At 40.5% G+C, this 21,126-nt stretch overlaps 1 protein-coding gene across 1 annotated transcript in view; it reads left to right on the plus strand.

Moving 5' to 3' along the window:
* LOC140306770 (Fanconi anemia group A protein) overlaps nucleotides 1-21,126 on the plus strand; it is a 53,079-nt gene that overhangs the window by 1,482 nt on the left and 30,471 nt on the right. The window contains exons 3-22 of the mRNA XM_072385362.1: nucleotides 364-448; nucleotides 1,018-1,169; nucleotides 2,873-2,968; nucleotides 4,871-4,944; nucleotides 5,697-5,827; nucleotides 6,907-7,005; nucleotides 7,094-7,148; nucleotides 8,732-8,844; nucleotides 9,313-9,389; nucleotides 13,661-13,802; nucleotides 13,959-14,092; nucleotides 14,715-14,825; nucleotides 15,628-15,723; nucleotides 15,825-15,884; nucleotides 16,192-16,280; nucleotides 17,385-17,445; nucleotides 18,067-18,116; nucleotides 18,209-18,279; nucleotides 20,702-20,800; nucleotides 20,958-21,091. Coding sequence (XP_072241463.1) covers nucleotides 364-448; nucleotides 1,018-1,169; nucleotides 2,873-2,968; nucleotides 4,871-4,944; nucleotides 5,697-5,827; nucleotides 6,907-7,005; nucleotides 7,094-7,148; nucleotides 8,732-8,844; nucleotides 9,313-9,389; nucleotides 13,661-13,802; nucleotides 13,959-14,092; nucleotides 14,715-14,825; nucleotides 15,628-15,723; nucleotides 15,825-15,884; nucleotides 16,192-16,280; nucleotides 17,385-17,445; nucleotides 18,067-18,116; nucleotides 18,209-18,279; nucleotides 20,702-20,800; nucleotides 20,958-21,091 — 1,929 coding nt within the window. The remainder of the gene's footprint in view (nucleotides 1-363; nucleotides 449-1,017; nucleotides 1,170-2,872; nucleotides 2,969-4,870; nucleotides 4,945-5,696; nucleotides 5,828-6,906; nucleotides 7,006-7,093; nucleotides 7,149-8,731; nucleotides 8,845-9,312; nucleotides 9,390-13,660; nucleotides 13,803-13,958; nucleotides 14,093-14,714; nucleotides 14,826-15,627; nucleotides 15,724-15,824; nucleotides 15,885-16,191; nucleotides 16,281-17,384; nucleotides 17,446-18,066; nucleotides 18,117-18,208; nucleotides 18,280-20,701; nucleotides 20,801-20,957; nucleotides 21,092-21,126) is intronic.

A 21,126-nucleotide genomic window follows, 5' to 3' on the forward strand; every position in this document is an offset into this window, starting at 1 on the left:
AAACACTAAAGGAGGGTTTCCTGAGCAGCCGTTCTGTTCTCATCAGGACCAAGAGTCAAAGTAGACTGGAAGCAGGAGTGTTTAGTGGAGAATGTTCTTTAACACATAAAAGCTCAGGTAACCCGGTCCTATTTAAACCTGAAGGTACGTCCAGAACCGTCTGTCTTTAGGTGTTTCTCATGATTTCTGTAAGGAAAGTCATAAACTTTCTATAAACCTCCTCCTAACATAAATCTCTGACTGACTTTGTGATTTTTATCTTTTCTAAAGATGCATTTTACTTATTTGGAGAAAAATCCCGTGTGATGCATTTGAAGGAAGCTGTTTTACTTCCATGTGATGCTTTTTACTCTTTTTTTATAGAGTCCAGACCCGTTTCACCACCTTCAAAAGGAGGAGAACAAACCGGCTGAAGACGTCTCTTCTGAGATTTCAGGGTCGCTTCTGGGTGAGTGTTTGAGAGGAAAAAAGGTCATGAGTTAAAGTCTGTCTTCAGGCTGCTGGACACACTGAGCTTTGTGCAGGAAACCAGCAGAAGCTGCAGACTGGAGGGGGAAAGGAAGTCATTTGTTGCAACTTTCTCTTTAATTATGAATGAAATTCAGGAGTTTTCAAACGGAGAGAGTTTCAACTGTAGATGGAAGATGTTGTGATTAAATCTGAAGCTCAGCCTCCTCACTGACTGATTAACTGACACCTCTGAGTTTCCTCTCCTTCTGACGCTGTTAACAGTTCACAGCAGAGTGTGGATTCCTCTTTTTAAAGATGAAAAGCAGAGCAGGCAGATGGTTTTGGACGGTTTAAAAGCTTAATTCCTCTCGTGGTGAAGCAGCAGAACTTCTTCTTCTTCTTCTGATGAATCCTGAAACATTCAGTTTGGGAGCAGATAATGTTCTTTAATTCAGCTCCTTCTTCACACAGCGAGCAGTTTTTGTGTCATAAGACTCGGATGTTTAGGCCAGCTGCTGAATTCCCTGACCTTCCGGTTCCTAACGGCTCGGTTTTCTCCGTGGACAGCGTGGGAGCTGCGGCGCCAGGCGGCACGCCGCGGCGTCTCGGTGGCAGCGCTGTCGGTGAAGGTGCTGCTGCAGAGGCTGCAGGAGATCACCGAGGGCAGCGAAGAACGGGGGGGCAGCAGGAGGAGAGAGCTGCTTACATCCTCTCAGAGGGTGAGTTTGATCCAGCATCTGCTGAAATCCAGTCTGAGAGAAACATTCAAGCATCGAGAGAAAGAAACTTCCTGAACTTCTGCTGATTTCAGTCTGTGTTCCTGTGTTAATTTCTGTTTATTAAATGTTTGACTGAGGTTGCTGCTGTTTAAATAAGTATAAATAAGTATAAATAAGTATAAGCAGGTATAAATAAGTATAAATAAGTATAAATAAGTATAAGCAGGTATAAATAAGTATAAATAAGTATAAATAAGTATAAATAATAAGTATAAATAAGTATAAATAAGTATAAGCAAGTATAAATAAGTATAAATAAGTATAAATAATAAGTATAAATAAGTATAAATAAGTATAAATAAGTATAAATAATAAGTATAAATAAGTATAAGTAAGTATAAGGAAGTATAAATAAGTATAAATAAGTATAAATAAGTATAAGTAAGTATAAATAAGTATAAATAAGTATAAATAAGTATAAATAAGTATAAGTAAGTATAAATAAGTATAAGCAAGTATAAGTAAGTATAAATATGTATAAGCAAGTATAAATAAGTATAAATAAGTATAAGTAAGAATAAATAAGTATAAGTAAGTATAAGTAAGTATAAATAAGTATAAATAAGTATAAGTAAGTATAAATAAGTATAAGGAAGTATAAATAAGTATAAGTAAGTATAAGTAAGTATAAATATGTATAAATAAGTATAAATATGTATAAGTAAGTATAAGCAAGTATAAATAAGTATAAGTAAGTATAAATAAGTATAAATAAGTATAAATAAGTATAAGTAAGTATAAGTAAGTATAAGTAAGTATAAATATGTATAAATAAGTATAAATAAGTATAAATATGTATAAGTAAGTATAAGCAAGTATAAATAAGTATAAGTAAGTATAAATAAGTATAAATAAGTATAAATAAGTATAAATAAGTATAAGCAAGTATAAGCAAGTATAAATAAGTATAAATAAGTATAAGTAAGAATAAATAAGTATAAGTAAGTATAAGTAAGTATAAAGAAGTATAAATAAGTATAAGGAAGTATAAATAAGTATAAGTAAGTATAAGTAAGTATAAGTAAGTATAAATATGTATAAGTAAGTATAAATAAGTATAAATAAGTATAAATATGTATAAGTAAGTATAAGCAAGTATAAATAAGTATAAGTAAGTATAAATAAGTATAAATAAGTATAAGTAAGTATAAGTAAGTATAAGTAAGTATAAATAAGTATAAATAAGTATAAGGAAGTATAAGCAAGTATAAGTAAGTATAAGCAAGTATAAATAAGTATAAGTAAGTATAAATAAGTATAAATAAGTATAAGTAAGTATAAATAAGTATAAATAAGTATAAGTAAGTATAAGGAAGTATAAGCAAGTATAAATAAGTATAAATAAGTATAAGGAAGTATAAATAAGTATAAATAAGTATAAGGAAGTATAAGCAAGTATAAATAAGTATAAATAAGTATAAGGAAGTATAAATAAGCCCCACAACAGTATCATTGAGTTCAGTGACTGAAGTAAAGTAGAATTATTGAATTATTGAGTTTGTTTCTCAGAACGAGTCACAGTGACTGAACTTTTCCTGGTTTTCCTGACGCCACCTCCTGCTGCGTCAGATTCTTATTTCTGTGTTTAACGTTCCTCAGCTGCAGAGCAGATGGTGAATAATAAATGTGGTGAAACTCTGCAGGTCCAGCTGTGTGTTCTGATGGAGTCCAGCAGAGAGCTGCTGTCGCAGGGAGCGCTCTGCCCCAAGCTGCTGTGGCAGGAGAGCAGGAGGGATCAGGTCTGTGCCACCGCTGGAGCTCAAGAACTGAGGTTCTTCAGCCGAACAGCAGCTGAGCTGAAGGAAAAGTAGTTCCTCACCATCACCTTCTGTCAGGAGTAAAACTGCCGTCCAAACATGAAAAAATGTCCTTTATTACAGCTGTGGCTGCTGTTTATCTACAGCTAAAGATGTCCTTTATTACAGCTAAAGATGTCCTTTATTACAGCTAAAGATGTCCTTTATTACAGCTAAAGATGTCCTTTATTACAGCTAAAGATGTCCTGTATTACAGCTAAAGATGTCCTTTATTACAGCTAAAGATGTCCTTTATTACAGCTAAAGATGTCCTTTATTACAGCTAAAGATGTCCTTTATTACAGCTGTTTCTGCTGTTTATCTACAGCTAAAGATGTCCTTTATTACAGCTAAAGATGTCCTTTATTACAGCTAAATATGTCCTTTATTACAGCTGTTTCTGCCGTTTATCTACAGCTAAAGATGTCCTTTATTACAGCTAAAGATGTCCTTTATTACAGCTAAAGATGTCCTTTATTACAGCTGTTTCTGCCGTTTATCTACAGCTAAAGATGTCCTTTATTACAGCTAAAGATGTCCTTTATTACAGCTAAATATGTCCTTTATTACAGCTGTTTCTGCTGTTTATCTACAGCTAAAGATGTCCTTTATTACAGCTAAATATGTCCTTTATTACAGCTAAATATGTCCTTTATTACAGCTAAAGATGTCCTTTATTACAGCTAAAGATGTCCTTTATTACAGCTGTTTCTGCTGTTTATCTACAGCTAAAGATGTCCTTTATTACAGCTAAAGATGTCCTTTATTACAGCTGTTTCTGCCGTTTATCTACAGCTAAAGATGTCCTTTATTACAGCTAAAGATGTCCTTTATTACAGCTAAATATGTCCTTTATTACAGCTAAAGATGTCCTTTATTACAGCTAAAGATGTCCTTTATTACAGCTGTTTCTGCTGTTTATCTACAGCTAAAGATGTCCTTTATTACAGCTAAAGATGTCCTTTATTACAGCTAAATATGTCCTTTATTACAGCTAAAGATGTCCTTTATTAGAGCTAAAGATGTCCTTTATCTACAGCTAAAGATGTCCTTTATTACAGCTAAAGATGTCCTTTATTACAGCTAAAGATGTCCTTTATTACAGCTAAAGATGTCCTTTATTACAGCTAAAGATGTCCTTTATTACAGCTAAAGATGTCCTTTATTACAGCTAAAGATGTCCTTTATTACAGCTAAAGATGTCCTTTATTACAGCCGTCCAAACATGATGTTTCACAAGCTCAAAGACAGGGAACCACATGCTGAAATGTTCCATTTTATCTTTAAACACAGCCACAGAACTTTTCACTTTGAGCTTTAGTGGCAGAAGAAGAGCCGCTTGTTCTGCTGTTATCCAGGTGCTGCGGTGCGGCCTCAGAGTGGAACTAAAGGTGGAAAGGACGGTTTCTGCTGAGCCGACTGTCTGTTACACACAGTTTAATTCCTCAGTCTGGGCACAGACCTGCACTCTCTGTGGCTTCAGACCTTTTTCTTACTTATGAAACTTGGCATATAAACCTGAAATGTTTCCACTCCACACCATAATATCCAAAAAGTAGCTGATAATGGGTTTCTGCACGGAAAGCATCGCATTTTAGGAGATATTAAAGCCTTTAAATGACTTAGAAGTGTTTTTATTTGACCTCCTGAGCTGAAGCACCTTAAAATGTGCCTAAAATCTTCATATTTTGCAGCTAAAACCACAGAAAACATCATGTTTGGGAGAGTTAACCAACTATTGAACAGTCTGATGGTCGAATGAGGATAAATTTCAGTTCCATGTGGTGTTAAACAGCCTTTAATTGAACTTGGAGCTGTACTAAATCAGAGCTGCTGTGTTTTCAGAGGCTTCCCAACCTGGAGGTGGTGTTTCGGCTCCATTCTCACAACATCTTGACCCTGAAGCACATCGTAGAGACGTAAGAAGCATCGATTCTGTGCTCGCAGAAGGTCGTTTTTAGATATTTATTTGATGTTTATTTGCTGTAAAGTTTTTCCAGAGTCAAACATGATGAATAACTTTATAAACTAAAAACTTTTGACATGTTAATGCTCCTTGATTTGTGGCATTAAAGCATTAAACTTTACTTCTTTGGGTCCAGTGGAACCCTTTCCCAGCTTTCCCAGTGTCTCCTAATCAGAAACACTGAATCCTGAGCTGCTTAGTTTTATTAAAACCAGAGGAAAAAAGGCCCCATTAATGTAAAACTTACTGTTAGAGGCTCTTTATCCTCACCTCTGAGACATTTTCACAGCTGAACACCAGAGAATCTGGAGAAAGGGAAGCGTCTCAGTAGCAGAACGTGCTGGAAGCCGGTTTTATTCGCTGCAGAAGAACGAAAGAACCGACCTGAAAGGGTTGCTGTGTTTCTGTGAATATCACCTGTATTTAGACATATTTATGATTCCTGCAAGCGATTCAGAAGCAACAGAAAAGAGTGAGGCTCAAACTGTGATCAGCACCTGCCGTCACTCACCTGGATGCTTCGGAGGGTTAACTGTTGCCTCCTCAGATGCAGATAACCCTCCAGAGCACCTGAGCTCACCTCAGTCAGCTCTCATCGTGTCAGAGCTCCTCTTGCATGAGATTTACGAGGCAGGACAAAGCAGAGCGGCACCTTTCCCGGCCTCTGAGAAAACAACGCTCAGTTCTTCTCTTGTTGCTTCTCAGGGATGAAGGAGTGAGATCCTGGTTGGTGCCTCAGCTGAAGGCTCTGTGTGGCTGGACCCCGCCTCAGGGAGGAGAAGAAGAAGAAGAAGAAGAAGAAGAGACCAGACGAGTTCAACAGGAAGTGCTGACAAGTAAGTCACAGCTTTAGATTTAGTTTCCATCTCTGCTTATTGAAACCTTTTAAACGGCTTTATTTTCTTTAGTTTCGTTAGTTTGAGGCTGGAAACCAGCTTCAACACATCTGATTCAGGCTGATAAAAGTGTTAAATGCAGGAAAACCCATCATAATCTCCTTTTTTAATCATTTTAATCATTAAAAGTACCGCTATGGTTCAGATTCTTAGTGTCTTACAACATCTACAATAAGCCCCTTTAACAAAACAACCATAAAATCTACAAATAAATAATACATTTTATCATTAAAATAGAAGAAACCTTTAAAATGCTACATTTTCCTGTATCCAACTATATGAGTTTAATTAGCCTTTTCTACTTAATTAACCAGATAATTTGTTTATTTCTGTAAATAACAAACAAATGCATTGAATTTTCATCTTTGAAAAAAAATGAAACAAAAATATAAAATGTTTTATTTAGATTTTCTTGATAAATGTAGTTAGTTTCTGCTTATTGAGTCCAGCATTCGCTGCACATGTCGGCCTCCTCCTGGCTCCACTGCTGCAGCAGCCAATCAATGAGCTCCAGGTCGTTCACATCTCAGCTGGATTTCAACAGGAACCCAGAAAAGAGGGAACATTTCTCCGGGTTTAGCCGCCTTGCACCAGCTCCCAGTATGTTTTAGAACTGATTTAAGACCTTTATGGACTTTTAAAGCCCCTCGAGGCCTAAAATATGAGCCTCTGCTTAGACTCTCTGGCAGAGGATTCTTAACCAGAGACCTGGTTTGAGTCCAGAGGTGACAGAGTGTCTTTAGGCTTCACATCTGCTGCATCTGTCCAGAGCACATTGTTCCGAATGGGCTGATCTTTATATGATTATCTTGTATTACAGCTGTGGCTGCTGTTTATCTACAGCTAAAGATGTCCTTTATTACAGCTAAAGATGTCCTTTATTACAGCTAAAGATGTCCTTTATTACAGCTAAAGATGTCCTTTATTACAGCTAAAGATGTCCTTTATTACAGCTAAAGATGTCCTTTATTACAGCTAAAGATGTCCTTTATTACAGCTAAAGATGTCCTTTATTACAGCTGTTGCTGCCGTTTTGGTGGGAGCAGGGTTTGATCCGACGGCTGCAGACAGGAAGCTGTCCCTGCTCTGCTGTTCGATGCTGGACGACCTGCTTTTCTGTGAGTCTCTGACCTGCCTGGATGAGATTTACCGAAGCACTTTGATCCACATCTGAGCCGTTTTTACTGTTTTCTGTGTCTTCTTCAGGGCTTTTGGACGCCGTGGACTCTGTGCAGTCGGCTGGAACAGGAGCTGAGCTGTGGTCCTGTCTTTTTCTTTCTGTCTTATTTGTCTTGTTGGAGCTGTGAAGGTTTACACTGACCCACCAAGATTCACACTAACCTGAAAAGAATTGCAGCTAAAACAAACTTCAACCACAACCTATAAAAGTCACTGTGAGAATGCTGAAAAGCTGAATGGGATTAGCTGACCATGCTAAAAAAGCTGAAAATAGTGAACATTTAGCAGAAATCCAGTGAGTAACAGTTAAAATGGCTTCTCTGTAATATTCAGCAGGGAGTGGAAGAGTGATGTCATCAGTGATGTCATCAGTGACAGGAATTTTTGTAAACAGCTGCGGCTTCACGGATTAACCTGCAGAAATGGCTTTTTTGGATACTATGACCTCCTGTGAGAAAACTGGAAGAGCGAGGAAAATAATTTGAAGACCGTAAGAAGCAGAAGGCTTGGAGGAACGCGGCAATGTAGTTTTTATTTCAATGGAGTGAAAAATATTTAAACGGCAGCGAGTTGAACACAGTTGAACCCACAGTTTTCATTGGAGTTAGTGAGAGAAATTGAAAGGTTTCTCTGGCTTCAAGGCTCATAGGCTCAATTCTGTAAATGTGAGCTCTTTAGTAGTTACATCAGCTGAAAGAGGACAAGTGTTCCTACATTTTAAGGTATAATTTGTTTATCTGAGTTAAACAGCATGAAAGTTAGAGGAATTTGTTTGAATATCAGAAAAAGCTGAAAATGATCAGTCTGCCACTCTAATCTAATCTTCTCATTCATAAAAATCAAGAAGGAGCAAAAATATTCATGTTTTTTAAACTGTCATATTTTAAAATTGGCTTAATATTTTAAAAAGCTGAATCATCTGGTAATAGCTGAATGTCTTGTGAACATTTTAAAGTTTGAATGGTGTCTCTAGCTGAAAGTATGCAGAAGTAGTTGGTTGAAAAGAGGAGGCTGAAATCAGTTGCCATTCATTTAATGGACGGGGAAATTTGAATAAAAGTTAAATATTTTAAAAAGTATAAAAGTGAGAAAGACTGAAAGATATTACAAAAATCTCCTGAATGAGCTGAACATTTTGAGACCAAAACTGTTTAAATCGGTTAAAGTGTGCAGAAGTAGTTAAACGGCGAAAAATGTACGGAAGAACTGAGCTGTTGGAATAATAATAACATCTATAATAAAATAATAATCAGCATTCTCACAATAAGATGTGCGTCATGGGGTAGAAATGAAAATGCTGTGTGTATTTAAAGAAGTTAAAGTAAGTTAAATAAGAATATAAAACAAGTTTGATGACTCGGTTAAACATTTTCATTCTGTTCTCACAAGCTGGAGACTGAAAATGACAAATAAAGGGATTTTTAACCAGTTTAGGGTAGAATATGTACAAAATAACAGTTTAATCGGACACTTTGCTGGTTTAAATCGAGCATTAATGGGTTAATTTGAACAGATTTGAACAGTTTCAGAGACTGAATTATATCTTCTTTAGATAAATGTCACCATAACTAAGTTTTTATGGTTTTCACGGTCATGTTGATCTATTTTTGTGCCCATTTCCTTGAGGATATCTCATCTCATTGAGGATATTTGTGCTTCCTGCAGGATTGGGATATTTGATGCATCCCTCTGTGGAGTTTCAGCATCGGCTGAAGCTCTTCAGCGTTTCTTCACACACTCGCTAACGCAGACTCTCACCTACAAGCCCCGACTTACAGGTAAAGACCCGTTGGATGCAGGTTTTCTTCCTTTAACATCGGGGCTTATCTGCAGCTTTAAAAGTCATCAGAAAGTTCAGGTTCTGGATGTTTTCTGTGAGTTCTTCTTGTATTTTACTGCAGATGTTCTACAGTAACCAAAGGTTAGGCTGTTTTAGGCGTTTATATTCAGTTTATATACACTATAAACAGCCAGCTTCAGGAGCTTGGAAGGTCTTAAAATCCATCAGCAAGGAAGTAGAAGAAATTAATAAGAAAAAATTAGTCCCAAAAAACAGAAAAAGCTTCAATGGTTAGAAAAGAAGATTAGTTTTACAAATAATCATATCAAAAATGTACTTAGTAGCTAAAACAGCATCATGTATCCATCCTTATGAGTAAGTAAAATGGTTTGTTTGGGACCTTAAAGCAGGTTTAATATTGCATTTAGTCTCTTTTTACAGTCTTTAATGTGATAAATCTCCTCAGTGTCAGACGCCATCAGGCTGCAGGTTGAATGGACCTTTGCCAAAGCCGGCCGCTTGCTGACCTCACTTTTCCGGAAGGTGAATAATTTGTCTAATCTGTGTTACTAATTAAGATGGCAAAGCTTAAAGTTTGGTAATAATCTGTGGACTAAGAGCTGTGTTTTGGCTGTGTTTTGACTGTGTTTTGACTGTGTTTTGACTGTGTTTTGACTGTGTTTTGGCTCCGTTTTGACTGGTTTTGGCTGCGTTTTGGCTGCGTTTTGGCTGCGTTTTGGCTGCGTTTTGGTTGCGTTTTGGCTGCGTTTTGGCTGCGTTTTGGCTGCGTTTTGGCTGCGTTTTGGCTGCGTTTTGGCTGCGTTTTGGCTGTGTTTTGGCTGTGTTTTGGCTGTGTTTTGGCTGTGTTTTGGCTGTGTTTTGGCTGTGTTTTGGCTGTGTTTTGGCTGCGTTTTGACTGTGTTCTGGCTGCGTTTTGGCTGTGTTTTGACTGTGTTTTGACTGTGTTTTGGCTGTGTTTTGACTGTGTTTTGGCTGCGTTTTGACTGTGTTTTGGCTGCGTTTTGACTGGTTTTGACTGTTCTGGCTGTGTTTTGACTGTGTTTTGGCTCCGTTTTGACTGGTTTTGGCTGCGTTTTGACTGGTTTTGGCTGCGTTTTGGCTGCGTTTTGACTGGTTTTGACTGTGTTTTGGCTCCGTTTTGACTGGTTTTGGCTCCGTTTTGACTGTGTTTTGGCTGTGTTCTGGCTGTGTTTTGGCTGGTGTTTGCTGCGTTTTGGCTGCGTTTTGACTGTGTTTTGACTGTGTTTTGGCTCCGTTTTGACTGGTTTTGGCTGCGTTTTGGCTCCGTTTTGACTGTGTTTTGGCTCCGTTTTGGCTGTGTTTTGACTGTGTTTTGACTGTGTTTTGGCTCCGTTTTGACTGGTTTTGGCTGCGTTTTGGCTGCGTTTTGGCTGCGTTTTGGCTGCGTTTTGGTTGCGTTTTGGCTGCGTTTTGGCTGCGTTTTGGCTGCGTTTTGGCTGCGTTTTGGCTGCGTTTTGGCTGTGTTTTGGCTGTGTTTTGGCTGTGTTTTGGCTGTGTTTTGGCTGTGTTTTGGCTGTGTTTTGGCTGTGTTTTGGCTGCGTTTTGACTGTGTTCTGGCTGCGTTTTGGCTGTGTTTTGACTGTGTTTTGACTGTGTTTTGGCTGTGTTTTGACTGTGTTTTGGCTGCGTTTTGACTGTGTTTTGGCTGCGTTTTGACTGGTTTTGACTGTTCTGGCTGTGTTTTGACTGTGTTTTGGCTCCGTTTTGACTGGTTTTGGCTGCGTTTTGACTGGTTTTGGCTGCGTTTTGGCTGCGTTTTGACTGGTTTTGACTGTGTTTTGGCTCCGTTTTGACTGGTTTTGGCTCCGTTTTGACTGTGTTTTGGCTGTGTTCTGGCTGTGTTTTGGCTGGTGTTTGCTGCGTTTTGGCTGCGTTTTGACTGTGTTTTGACTGTGTTTTGGCTCCGTTTTGACTGGTTTTGGCTGCGTTTTGGCTCCGTTTTGACTGTGTTTTGGCTCCGTTTTGGCTGTGTTTTGGCTGTGTTTTGGCTGTGTTTTGACTGTGTTTTGGCTGTGTTTTGACTGTGTTTTGGCTGCGTTTTGGCTGCGTTTTGGCTGCGTTTTGGCTGCGTTTTGGCTGCGTTTTGACTGTGTTTTGGCTGCGTTTTGGCTGCGTTTTGGCTGTGTTTTGGCTGTGTTTTGGCTGCGTTTTGACTGGTTTTGGCTGCGTTTTGACTGCGTTTTGACTGGTTTTGACTGTGTTTTGACTGCGTTTTGGCTCCGTTTTGACTGGTTTTGGCTGCGTTTTGGCTCCGTTTTGACTGTGTTTTGACTGTGTTTTGACTGTGTTTTGGCTGTGTTTTGGCTGTGTTTTGGCTGTGTTTTGACTGTGTTTTGGCTCCGTTTTGACTGTGTTTTGGCTGCGTTTTGGCTGCGTTTTGACTGTGTTTTGGCTCCGTTTTGACTGGTTTTGGCTCCGTTTTGACTGTGTTTTGGCTGTGTTCTGGCTGTGTTTTGGCTGGTGTTTGCTGCGTTTTGGCTGCGTTTTGACTGCGTTTTGGCTGCGTTTTGACTGTGTTTTGGCTGTGTTTTGGCTGGTTTTGGCTCCGTTTTGACTGTGTTTTGGCTGTGTTCTGGCTGTGTTCTGGCTGTGTTTTGGCTGGTGTTTGCTGCGTTTTGGCTGCGTTTTGACTGCGTTTTGGCTGCGTTTTGACTGTGTTTTGGCTGTGTTTTGGCTGGTTTTGGCTCCGTTTTGACTGTGTTTTGGCTGTGTTCTGGCTGTGTTTTGGCTGGTGTTTGCTGCGTTTTGGCTGGTGTTTGCTGCGTTTTGGCTGCGTTTTGACTGTGTTTTGGCTCCGTTTTGACTGGTTTTGGCTGCGTTTTGGCTCCGTTTTGACTGTGTTTTGCCTCCGTTTTGGCTGTGTTTTGGCTGTGTTTTGGCTGTGTTTTGGCTGTGTTTTGGCTGCGTTTTGACTGTGTTCTGGCTGTGTTTTGACTGTGTTTTGGCTCCGTTTTGACTGTGTTTTGGCTGCGTTTTGGCTGTGTTTTGGCTGCGTTTTGACTGGTTTTGGCTGCGTTTTGACTGGTTTTGGCTGCGTTTTGGCTGCGTTTTGACTGGTTTTGACTGTGTTTTGACTGTGTTTTGGCTCCGTTTTGACTGGTTTTGGCTCCGTTTTGACTGTGTTTTGGCTGTGTTCTGGCTGTGTTTTGGCTGGTGTTTGCTGCGTTTTGGCTGCGTTTTGACTGTGTTTTGGCTGCGTTTTGACTGTGTTTTGGCTGCGTTTTGACTGTGTTTTGGCTGCGTTTTGACTGTGTTCTGGCTGTGTTTTGACTGTGTTTTGGCTCCGTTTTGACTGTGTTCTGGCTGTGTTTTGACTGTGTTTTGGCTCCGTTTTGACTGTGTTCTGGCTGTGTTTTGGCTGGTGTTTGCTGCGTTTTGGCTGCGTTTTGACTGCGTTTTGGCTGTGTTTTGGCTGTGTTTTGGCTGCGTTTTGACTGTGTTCTGGCTGTGTTTTGACTGTGTTTTGGCTCTGTTTTGACTGTGTTCTGGCTGTGTTTTGACTGTGTTTTGACTGTGTTTTGACTGGTTTTGGCTGCGTTTTGACTGGTTTTGGCTGCGTTTTGGCTGTGTTTTGACTGGTTTTGACTGTGTTTTGACTGTGTTTTGGCTCCGTTTTGACTGGTTTTGACTGTGTTTTGGCTGCGTTCTGGCTGTGTTTTGGCTGGTGTTTGCTGCGTTTTGGCTGCGTTTTGGCTGTGTTTTGCCTCCGTTTTGGCTGTGTTTTGGCTGTGTTTTGGCTGTGTTTTGGCTGTGTTTTGGCTGCGTTTTGACTGTGTTCTGGCTGTGTTTTGACTGTGTTTTGGCTCCGTTTTGACTGTGTTTTGGCTGGTGTTTGCTGCGTTTTGGCTGCGTTTTGGCTGGTTTTGACTGTGTTTTGGCTGTGTTTTGGCTGTGTTTTGGCTCCGTTTTGGCTGTGTTTTGACTGGTTTTGCCTGCGTTTTGGCTGCGTTTTGGCTGGTTTTGGCTGCGTTTTGACTGGTTTTGGCTGCGTTTTGACTGGTTTTGGCTGCGTTTTGGCTGGTGTTTGCTGCGTTTTGGCTGTGTTTTGGCTGCGTTTTGACTGTGTTCTGGCTGCGTTTTGGCTGCGTTTTGGCTGCGTTTTGGCTGCGTTTTGGCTGGTTTTGACTTGTTTTGACTGGTTTTGGCTGCGTTTTGACTTGTTTTGGCTGCGTTTTGACTGCGTTTTGACTGGTTTTGACTTGTTTTGACTGGTTTTGGCTGCGTTTTGGCTGCGTTTTGACTGGTTTTGACTTGTTTTGACTGGTTTTGGCTGCGTTTTGACTTGTTTTGGCTGCGTTTTGACTGGTTTTGGCTGCGTTTTGACTGGTTTTGGCTGCGTTTTGACTGGTTTTGGCTGCGTTTTGACTGGTTTTGGCTGCTTTTTGACTGGTTTTGGCTGCTTTTTGACTGGTTTTGGTTGCTTTTTAACTGGTTTTGGCTGCGTTTTGACTGGTTTTGGCTGGTTTTGACTTGTTTTGGCTGCGTTTTGACTGGTTTTGGCTGTGTTTTGGCTGCGTTTTGGCTGCGTTTTGGCTGGTTTTGACTGTGTTTTGACTGTGTTTTGGCTGGTTTTGACTGGTTTTGGCTGTGTTTTGACTGTGTTTTGGCTTGATTTGGGCCACTGTTTGAATCCCTTTCTGTCCCACCTTCTCATTTTTACACGCTGAATAAATGAACCTTTGACATTTGACCTTTGCACCTTTCTTTATGTGAATGAATGCTGTATTTTATAAGCATGTGGTGGACCGGTCTGTGTCGTTTCTCCCTTAAAGCTGGCGGTGATCTCCAGTGTGGAGCAGCTTTTGGGTCACCTGCAGCAGGTTTTGCAAACCCATGAGGTCAACTGGAAGCATGTTCTGTGCTTCCTCTCCACTCTGCTGGTTTACTGTCCGTCTGCTCAGCCCAGACTCAGAGGTAAGCACAAAGAAAGCACCTGGAGTTTAGGAACACCTGCTTTATTGGCTGAAACAGCCTCATTAACATTAACTTTACAACACATTTAAGCTAATTTCATGCAGATGTTTGGCTTGGTGCATCAGACTGAGATCTACACCTTTATATTTCTGCCAGAGCTGCTTTCCAGGCTGCTGAGCTCCACATTTGAAGGCTACGACCTGGAAAACCTGATCACTGCGTTCTTGTTGGCTCGTCAGGGAGCGCTGGAGGGTCCCGGCGTCTTCCCCTCCTACAGCGACTGGTTCAAGGTTTCACAGCTTTTCGGCTCAGTTTCAGATTTTTACACGTTTTTATTTTATTTCCAGATGTTAAAGATGATTTTTTTTCCTAGTTAGTGATGTTATTCTGCGATAGGCTCCACCCCCCCGCCTCTTACCCACTGGAAGCTGCGATAGGCTCCGCCCCCCGCCTCTTACCCACTGGAAGCTGCGATAGGCTCCGCCCCCCCGCCTCTTACCCACTGGAAGCTGCGATAGGCTCCGCCCCCCGCCTCTTACCCAATGGAAGCTGCGATAGGCTCCGCCCCCCGCCTCTTACCCACTGGAAGCTGCGATAGGCTCCGCCCCCCCGCCTCTTACCCACTGGAAGCTGCAATAGGCTCCGCCCCCCGCCTCTTACCCACTGGAAGCTGCGATAGGCTCCACCCCCCGCGGCCCTGAATTGAACTGAGCAGGTTTAGGAAGCGGCTTTCACCCGAAACAGATATTGTTTAAGCACAGATTTGGTAGATTTAATTGTATATTTTTCTCTCTTATACCATCATAAGATCTTTGGCCAGATACTTATTGTTTTTATCTATTTTAGTGACAGATGGAAGTCTCGGGTGCATCATTTTTCTCACTGCTGGTCTGACCCTTTCTGCTGTTTCAGATGTCCTTTGGTGGCGGCTCTGGCTTTCATGCAAGCAGTAAGAAATCTCTGGTGTTCCTGCTGAAGTTCCTCTCTGATCTGGTGCCATTTGAACCCCCCCAGTACCTCAAGGTGACTCCATCTGAGCCTTTTCTTTATCTACAGGATGTACAAACCAATGGCTGAATGAAAAAAGCGTGTAAGGTCAGACCGTAAAGTGCAGTTTCAGTGAAACTAACACTATACTATATTATATTAACACTTTTCATGACCTGAAGATGTTTAACTTGTAGATTTTAACAGATATTAACAGATATTTCTTTATTGAACATCTAGAGAAGTATTTAAATTCCAATGAAAGGTATCCCAAAGTAGTGTTTTAGCTCCATGACAACAGCCTGTGGATGAATTTCATCGTGTTTCGGCGTGTTTCAGCGTGTTTATTACGCTGCAGAACTGGTAAAATGACATAAATTAGATCATTTACAGAGTTACTGAGTTCCAGACCAACCATTAGCTGAATTAGATGCTCTAAAAGACTTATTTAGTGTATCATTTCTAAGCTTGTTGAATGAATTTTTGCATTTGTTCAGCATTCACATGACAATTTGAGAACATTTCAAACTCTTAGTTATAAAAAGAAGTAAAATCCATGTTATCATTGCTGTAAATGTGACTTTTTTTTTGGTTTTAGCTTAATTTTTTCAATTAAAAAAAAGTTTTTTATTGCACATGTCATGCAGTATATATCTTTGTTGTGATTAATTAAATCATTAGTGCTGATTGTTGTGTTTAACAGACTGTACTTTATACTGTATATATCACATGTTGCTATGTAAAAAAGAACTTTCTTTCAGCTCGGTTGAAGCTGTAAGAAAACACAGGAATAACACATCTCTGATGGTTAACACCTGAGTGTTATTTCCACACATAGGTGCACATCCTGCACCCCCCCTACGTGCCTCTGAAACACCGGAGCCTCCTCATGGAGTACGTCTCTCTGGCTAAGACCAGACTGGCCGACCTCAAGGTGAAAAGAAAAGTCTTTTTGTCTCAGTGAAAAGCAGTAATAAAACAGAGTGGATCTTAAGGCTAATTCCCTTCCATAATTGTGCATTTTTGTGCATGCAGGAGTCGGTAGAGGACATGGGTTTGTATGAAGATGTTTCTGGTGCAGGTGCATCACTTCAGGTACCAGTGAACTGGGCAGAGTGTCCTTTGTGTGCTTCTTATCAAGATGGGACCCATTAATGTAGTCAGTTACCATAGTAACGTATACCTTGGTGGTAATGCTGCTTGTTCACTATTTATTTAAGTATTACTTTAGTGTTAATTAAGTTTTAAGGATGATTAAAAAGTTGAAGGATTTTAATCTGAGTGGACCCTACCTTACTATTAGACTATTATTGTATGTATATATGGGATTATCCTCCATGTCAGGGTCAGATTCTGCAGTTTTTTCTCTACGAATAACACTGTAATGCTTCTTTTTCCGCAGCCTCAGTGCCAGGCTGCACAGGATGTGGAGAAGGCAGTGTCTCTGTTTCAGAGCACCGGAAAAATCTCTGCCACAGTCATGGAGGCCAGGTGAGAAATCAGAGTTCAGCTGCACATCTGCAGCAGATTCATGGCTAAAAACAGGGACTAAAAACAGCAGAGATCTCACTGGAAGGGATTGGTAGATTTCTTAATGACTGCAGAGACACAGAACAGCGAAAATAAACTCAAATCAACCACAAAAAGACAGAAAACTACCGCAGACACACATGTGGGCACAAAAAGAAAAGAGAACAGCAACAATAAAGAGAAACAAAGTGACCTCAAACATACAAATCAGCTACAAAACAACACAAATCAGCTACAAATCAGCTACAAAACAACACAAATGGACAAAAAATGAATGCAAATGAACACAAATCAGCTACAAAACAACACAAATCAGCTACAAAACAACACAAATCAGCTACAAATTAACACAAATCAGCTACAAATTAACACAAATCAGCTACAAATTAACACAAATCAGCTACAAATTAACACAAATCAACAAAAAATGAATGCAAATGAACACAAAACAACACAAATCAGCTAAAAAACAACACAAATCAGCTAAAAAACAACACAAATCAGCAAAAAATGAATGCAAATGAACACAAAACAACACAAATCAGCTAAAAAACAACACAAATCAGCTAAAAACAACACAAATCAACAAAAAATTAATGCAAATGAACACAAAACAACACAAATCAGCTAAAAAACAACACAAATCAGCAAAAAATGAATGCAAATGAACACAAAACAGCACAAGGAGACCACAGCGATAAATAACCTCAGAGATCCTGCAAAGCTGTAAACCAAAGTGTCAAAGTGACAAAAAAGGACCTCAGAAGGGCAGAAAATGACCACAAAGAGAGATAAAATAAGAGCAAAGTGACCTGAAATATCCACAGAGAGATGATAAAAATGAGTGCGAGATGCAAAAAAAAACTGCTGACGAACAAAATAACAACCGGGTGACGCAGAATTACAGCTGCTGATGATTAATAAGACATAAAATAACCAAAACATGACATAAATACGTTCAGAGCGACAGGAAGTGACCAAACGCAACCATTTAGAGACCAAAATAACCCCAGAAGTGTGAACCTCAGTAACCTGAAGAAATAATCAGGTGTTTTCTTCTCACAGTATTTTCCGGAGACCGTATTTCCTGAGCCGGTTCCTTTCTGCGCTGCTGAAGCCGAGGCTGGTGAGAGTTTCCACCTTTCTTTGCTGCTGAAGCTGAGAGTTTCCACCTTTCTTTGCTGCTGAAGCTGAGAGTTTCCACCTTTCTTTGCTGCTGAAGCTGAGAGTTTCCACCTTTCTTTGCTGCTGAAGCTGAGAGTTTCCACCTTTCTTTGCTGCTGAAGCTGAGAGTTTCCACCTTTCTTTGCCTGTTTCTCTGCTGAAGCTGAGTGTTTCCACCTTTCTTTGCCTGTTTCTCTGCTGAAGCTGAGAGTTTCCACCTTTCTTTGCCTGTTTCTCTGCTGAAGCTGAGAGTTTCCACCTTTCTTTGCTGCTGAAGCTGAGTGTTTCCACCTTTCTTTGCTGCTGAAGCTGAGAGTTTCCACCTTTCTTTGCTGCTGAAGCTGAGTGTTTCCACCTTTCTTTGCCTGTTTCTCTCTGCTGAAGCTGAGAGTTTCCACCTTTCTTTCCCTGTTTCTCTGCTGAAGCTGAGAGTTTCCACCTTTCTTTGCTGCTGAAGCTGAGAGTTTCCACCTTTCTTTCCCTGTTTCTCTGCTGAAGCTGAGTGTTTCCACCTTTCTTTGCCTGTTTCTCTGCAGAGATGCATCACACCTATGAGTCTTTCTTTTGCTTCTGTCCATTCCAGCTTCCAGTAAAGCCTGATGCTCGGATGAATTTCATAGAAGCTCTGAAGAAGTGAGTCGTTATCAGATCTGTATGTATACAGAAATAAATGATGTTGTTTTCAGGGTTGCCAGCGATGAGCATCTTTTGTTTTTTGTATGCAGAGCAGATAAGATCCCCGGGGTGCAGTATTCATCTTATGTGGAGTCCTGTCTCAAACAGAGGCAGCAGAACAGTGAGTATTCTTTATTTATTGTACTGCATACAAGCCCAGATGAGCATTTACCATGATTATCACTTATTCTGTACGTTATTTATAAGTCTTATTGATACAACTGCAAACCCCGCAGCTACAGGTCTGATATAAGAACAGAGATGAACTAAATGCTAAGACCTTCACTAATAGGATTTCCATGGATCCAGATGTGACCGAGCTGTCAGCTCTGCAGAATATAATATAAAACTCTGTTATTTGGGATAAACAGAAGCAGGAAAGCTTAATTATGACCTATGTTGCACACGGAAGTTCATCTGATCTCAGTTTCGGTGCAATAACTTCTTTTAAACTCTGCTTTTAATCGTAAGCAGTTCGAAGACAACATGCTGAAAATGAGAAATGTTTTTTTATATTTGCACATTTTAAACTGGTGAGTCATAGCTTTACCTCTGTATATGAGACAGTTACAGCGATTAGCTCAGTCTATTTTAGATCAAAACTCCCATCTGATGTGCAGGGAGTTTTAGCTTCTCCCCTCTTTGAGGTCTTGATCTGGTTATTTATGTGAAGTTTTTTTAAATCTGTGTTATTGGCTCATCTTTTTTCTCTTATATGCACTGATTTGTGGATCCAAAGCATTTGAACCAATTTATGGTGAATTTCAACGTGTTTTGGGCTGTTTTATGTTTCACTTGCTTCATATGTTCTGTGTCATGATGGCACTAGTTTTTGTAGGGCTACAAAACAAATCTAGCCAGAGATACACATAAAGTAACCTGAACCTTAACCTAGAGTGACAATAGGAACATATTTAAGAATTGTTGGGACTGAGGAAACAAAAGAGTCCTTCAGTGCTGTAATTAAAGTCATTTCTGAATGTTAAAGCTGTAGTGTGCAGCCTCTGCCGCCCCCTAGAGGATTTATGCGTTATTACAACGAATTTTATGCTTTTTGTGTTCAGGGACCCTTGCACAGTCCAGTTTCTGTTTCCCAGTCAGAACCTGGAGCAGGGAAACAGATACTTATAGACTACAGCTTTAAGGTGTAAATGATGCGTTCAGGGACCCTTACACAGTCCAGTTTGTGTTTCCCAGTCAGAACCTGCAGCAGGGAAACAGATACTTATAGACTACAGCTTTAAGGTGTAAATGATGCGTTCAGGGACCCTTACACGGTCCAGTTTCTGTTTCCCAGTCAGAACCTGCAGCAGTGAAACAGATACTTATAGACTACAGCTTTAAGGTGTAAATGATGCGTTCAGGGATCCTTACACGGTCCAGTTTCTGTTTCCCAGTCAGAACCTGCAGCAGGAAACAGATACTTATAGACTACAGCTTTAAGGTGTAAATGATGCGTTCAGGGATCCTTACACAGTCCAGTTTCTGTTTCCCAGTCAGAACCTGCAGCAGGGAAACAGATACTTATAGACTACAGCTTTAAGGTGTAAATGATGCGTTCAGGGATCGTTACACAGTCCAGTTTCTGTTTCCCAGTCAGAACCTGCAGCAGGGAAACAGATACTTATAGACTACAGCTTTAAGGTGTAAATGATGCGTTCAGGGACCCTTACACAGTCCAGTTTCTGTTTCCCAGTCAGAACCTGCCGCAGGGAAACAGATACTTATAGACTACAGCTTTAAGGTGTAAATGATGCGTTCAGGGACCCTTGCACAGTCCAGTTTCTGTTTCCTAGTCAGAACCTGCAGCAGGGAAACAGATACTTATAGACTACAGCTTTAAGGTGTAAATAATGCGTTCAGGGATCCTTACACAGTCCAGTTTCTGTTTCCCAGTCAGAACCTGCAGCAGGGAAACAGATACTTATAGACTACAGCTTTAAGGTGTAAATGATGCGTTCAGGGATCCTTACACAGTCCAGTTTCTGTTTCCCAGTCAGAACCTGCAGCAGGGAAACAGATACTTATAGACTACAGCTTTAAGGTGTAAATGATGCGTTCAGGGACCCTTGCACAGTCCAGTTTCTGTTTCCTAGTCAGAACCTGCCGCAGGGAAACAGATACTTATAGACTACAGCTTTAAGGTGTGAATGATGCGTTCAGGGATCCTTACACAGTCCAGTTTCTGTTTCCCAGTCAGAACCTGCAGCAGGGAAACAGATACTTATAGACTACAGCTTTAAGGTGTAAATGATGCGTTCAGGGATCCTTACACAGTCCAGTTTCTGTTTCCAAGTCAGAACCTGCAGCAGAGAAACAGATACTTATAGACTACAGCTTTAAGGTGTAAATGATGCATTCAGGGATCCTTACACAGTCCAGTTTATGTTTCCCAGTCAGAACCTGCAGCAGGAAACAGATACTTATAGACTACAGCTTTAAGGTGTAAATGATGCGTTCAGGGACCCTTACACAGTCCAGTTTGTGTTTCCCAGTCAGAACCTTCAGCAGAGAAACAGATAATTCTGATGTTGTGTTCTCAGAGAGCGCCGTGTCTTTGGACTGTAACGATGATCCTCTGGAGGTCCTCAGGCTTCAGCTGCAGGAGTTCACAGAGCTGGTCGTGGGTGGAAATGATGGAGGTGGGCAGATATCCGTGCACTCATTAACTCACGCTTATTATCCGGTGGTCAGGGAGCTGCTTCAGGATTGGGTTTTATGCAAATGAAAGACAAAAAGCTGATAATGACATGCAGACTGTGTGTTTCTGCATGCGTCGTGTCGGTCGTGCACCTTCAGAGATGTCAGCCCAGCTGTCCAGGATCTCACACACTCTGGGCGTCGCCTTCCCCGGCCGTCCTGACGAGCTGATTGGACGAGCCGCCATCGCGCTCAACACAGACGCGTCTCTGTGGACGGAGCTGCATTTAAAAGTATGCTCAGATGAAAGCTCTTTGTTTCATTCCTG

The sequence above is a fragment of the Leuresthes tenuis genome, unplaced genomic scaffold (genome assembly GCF_036924035.1).
Source record: "Leuresthes tenuis unplaced genomic scaffold, fLeuTen1.0.hap1 SCAF_5, whole genome shotgun sequence".
Classification (NCBI taxonomy): Eukaryota; Metazoa; Chordata; class Actinopteri; order Atheriniformes; family Atherinopsidae; genus Leuresthes; species Leuresthes tenuis.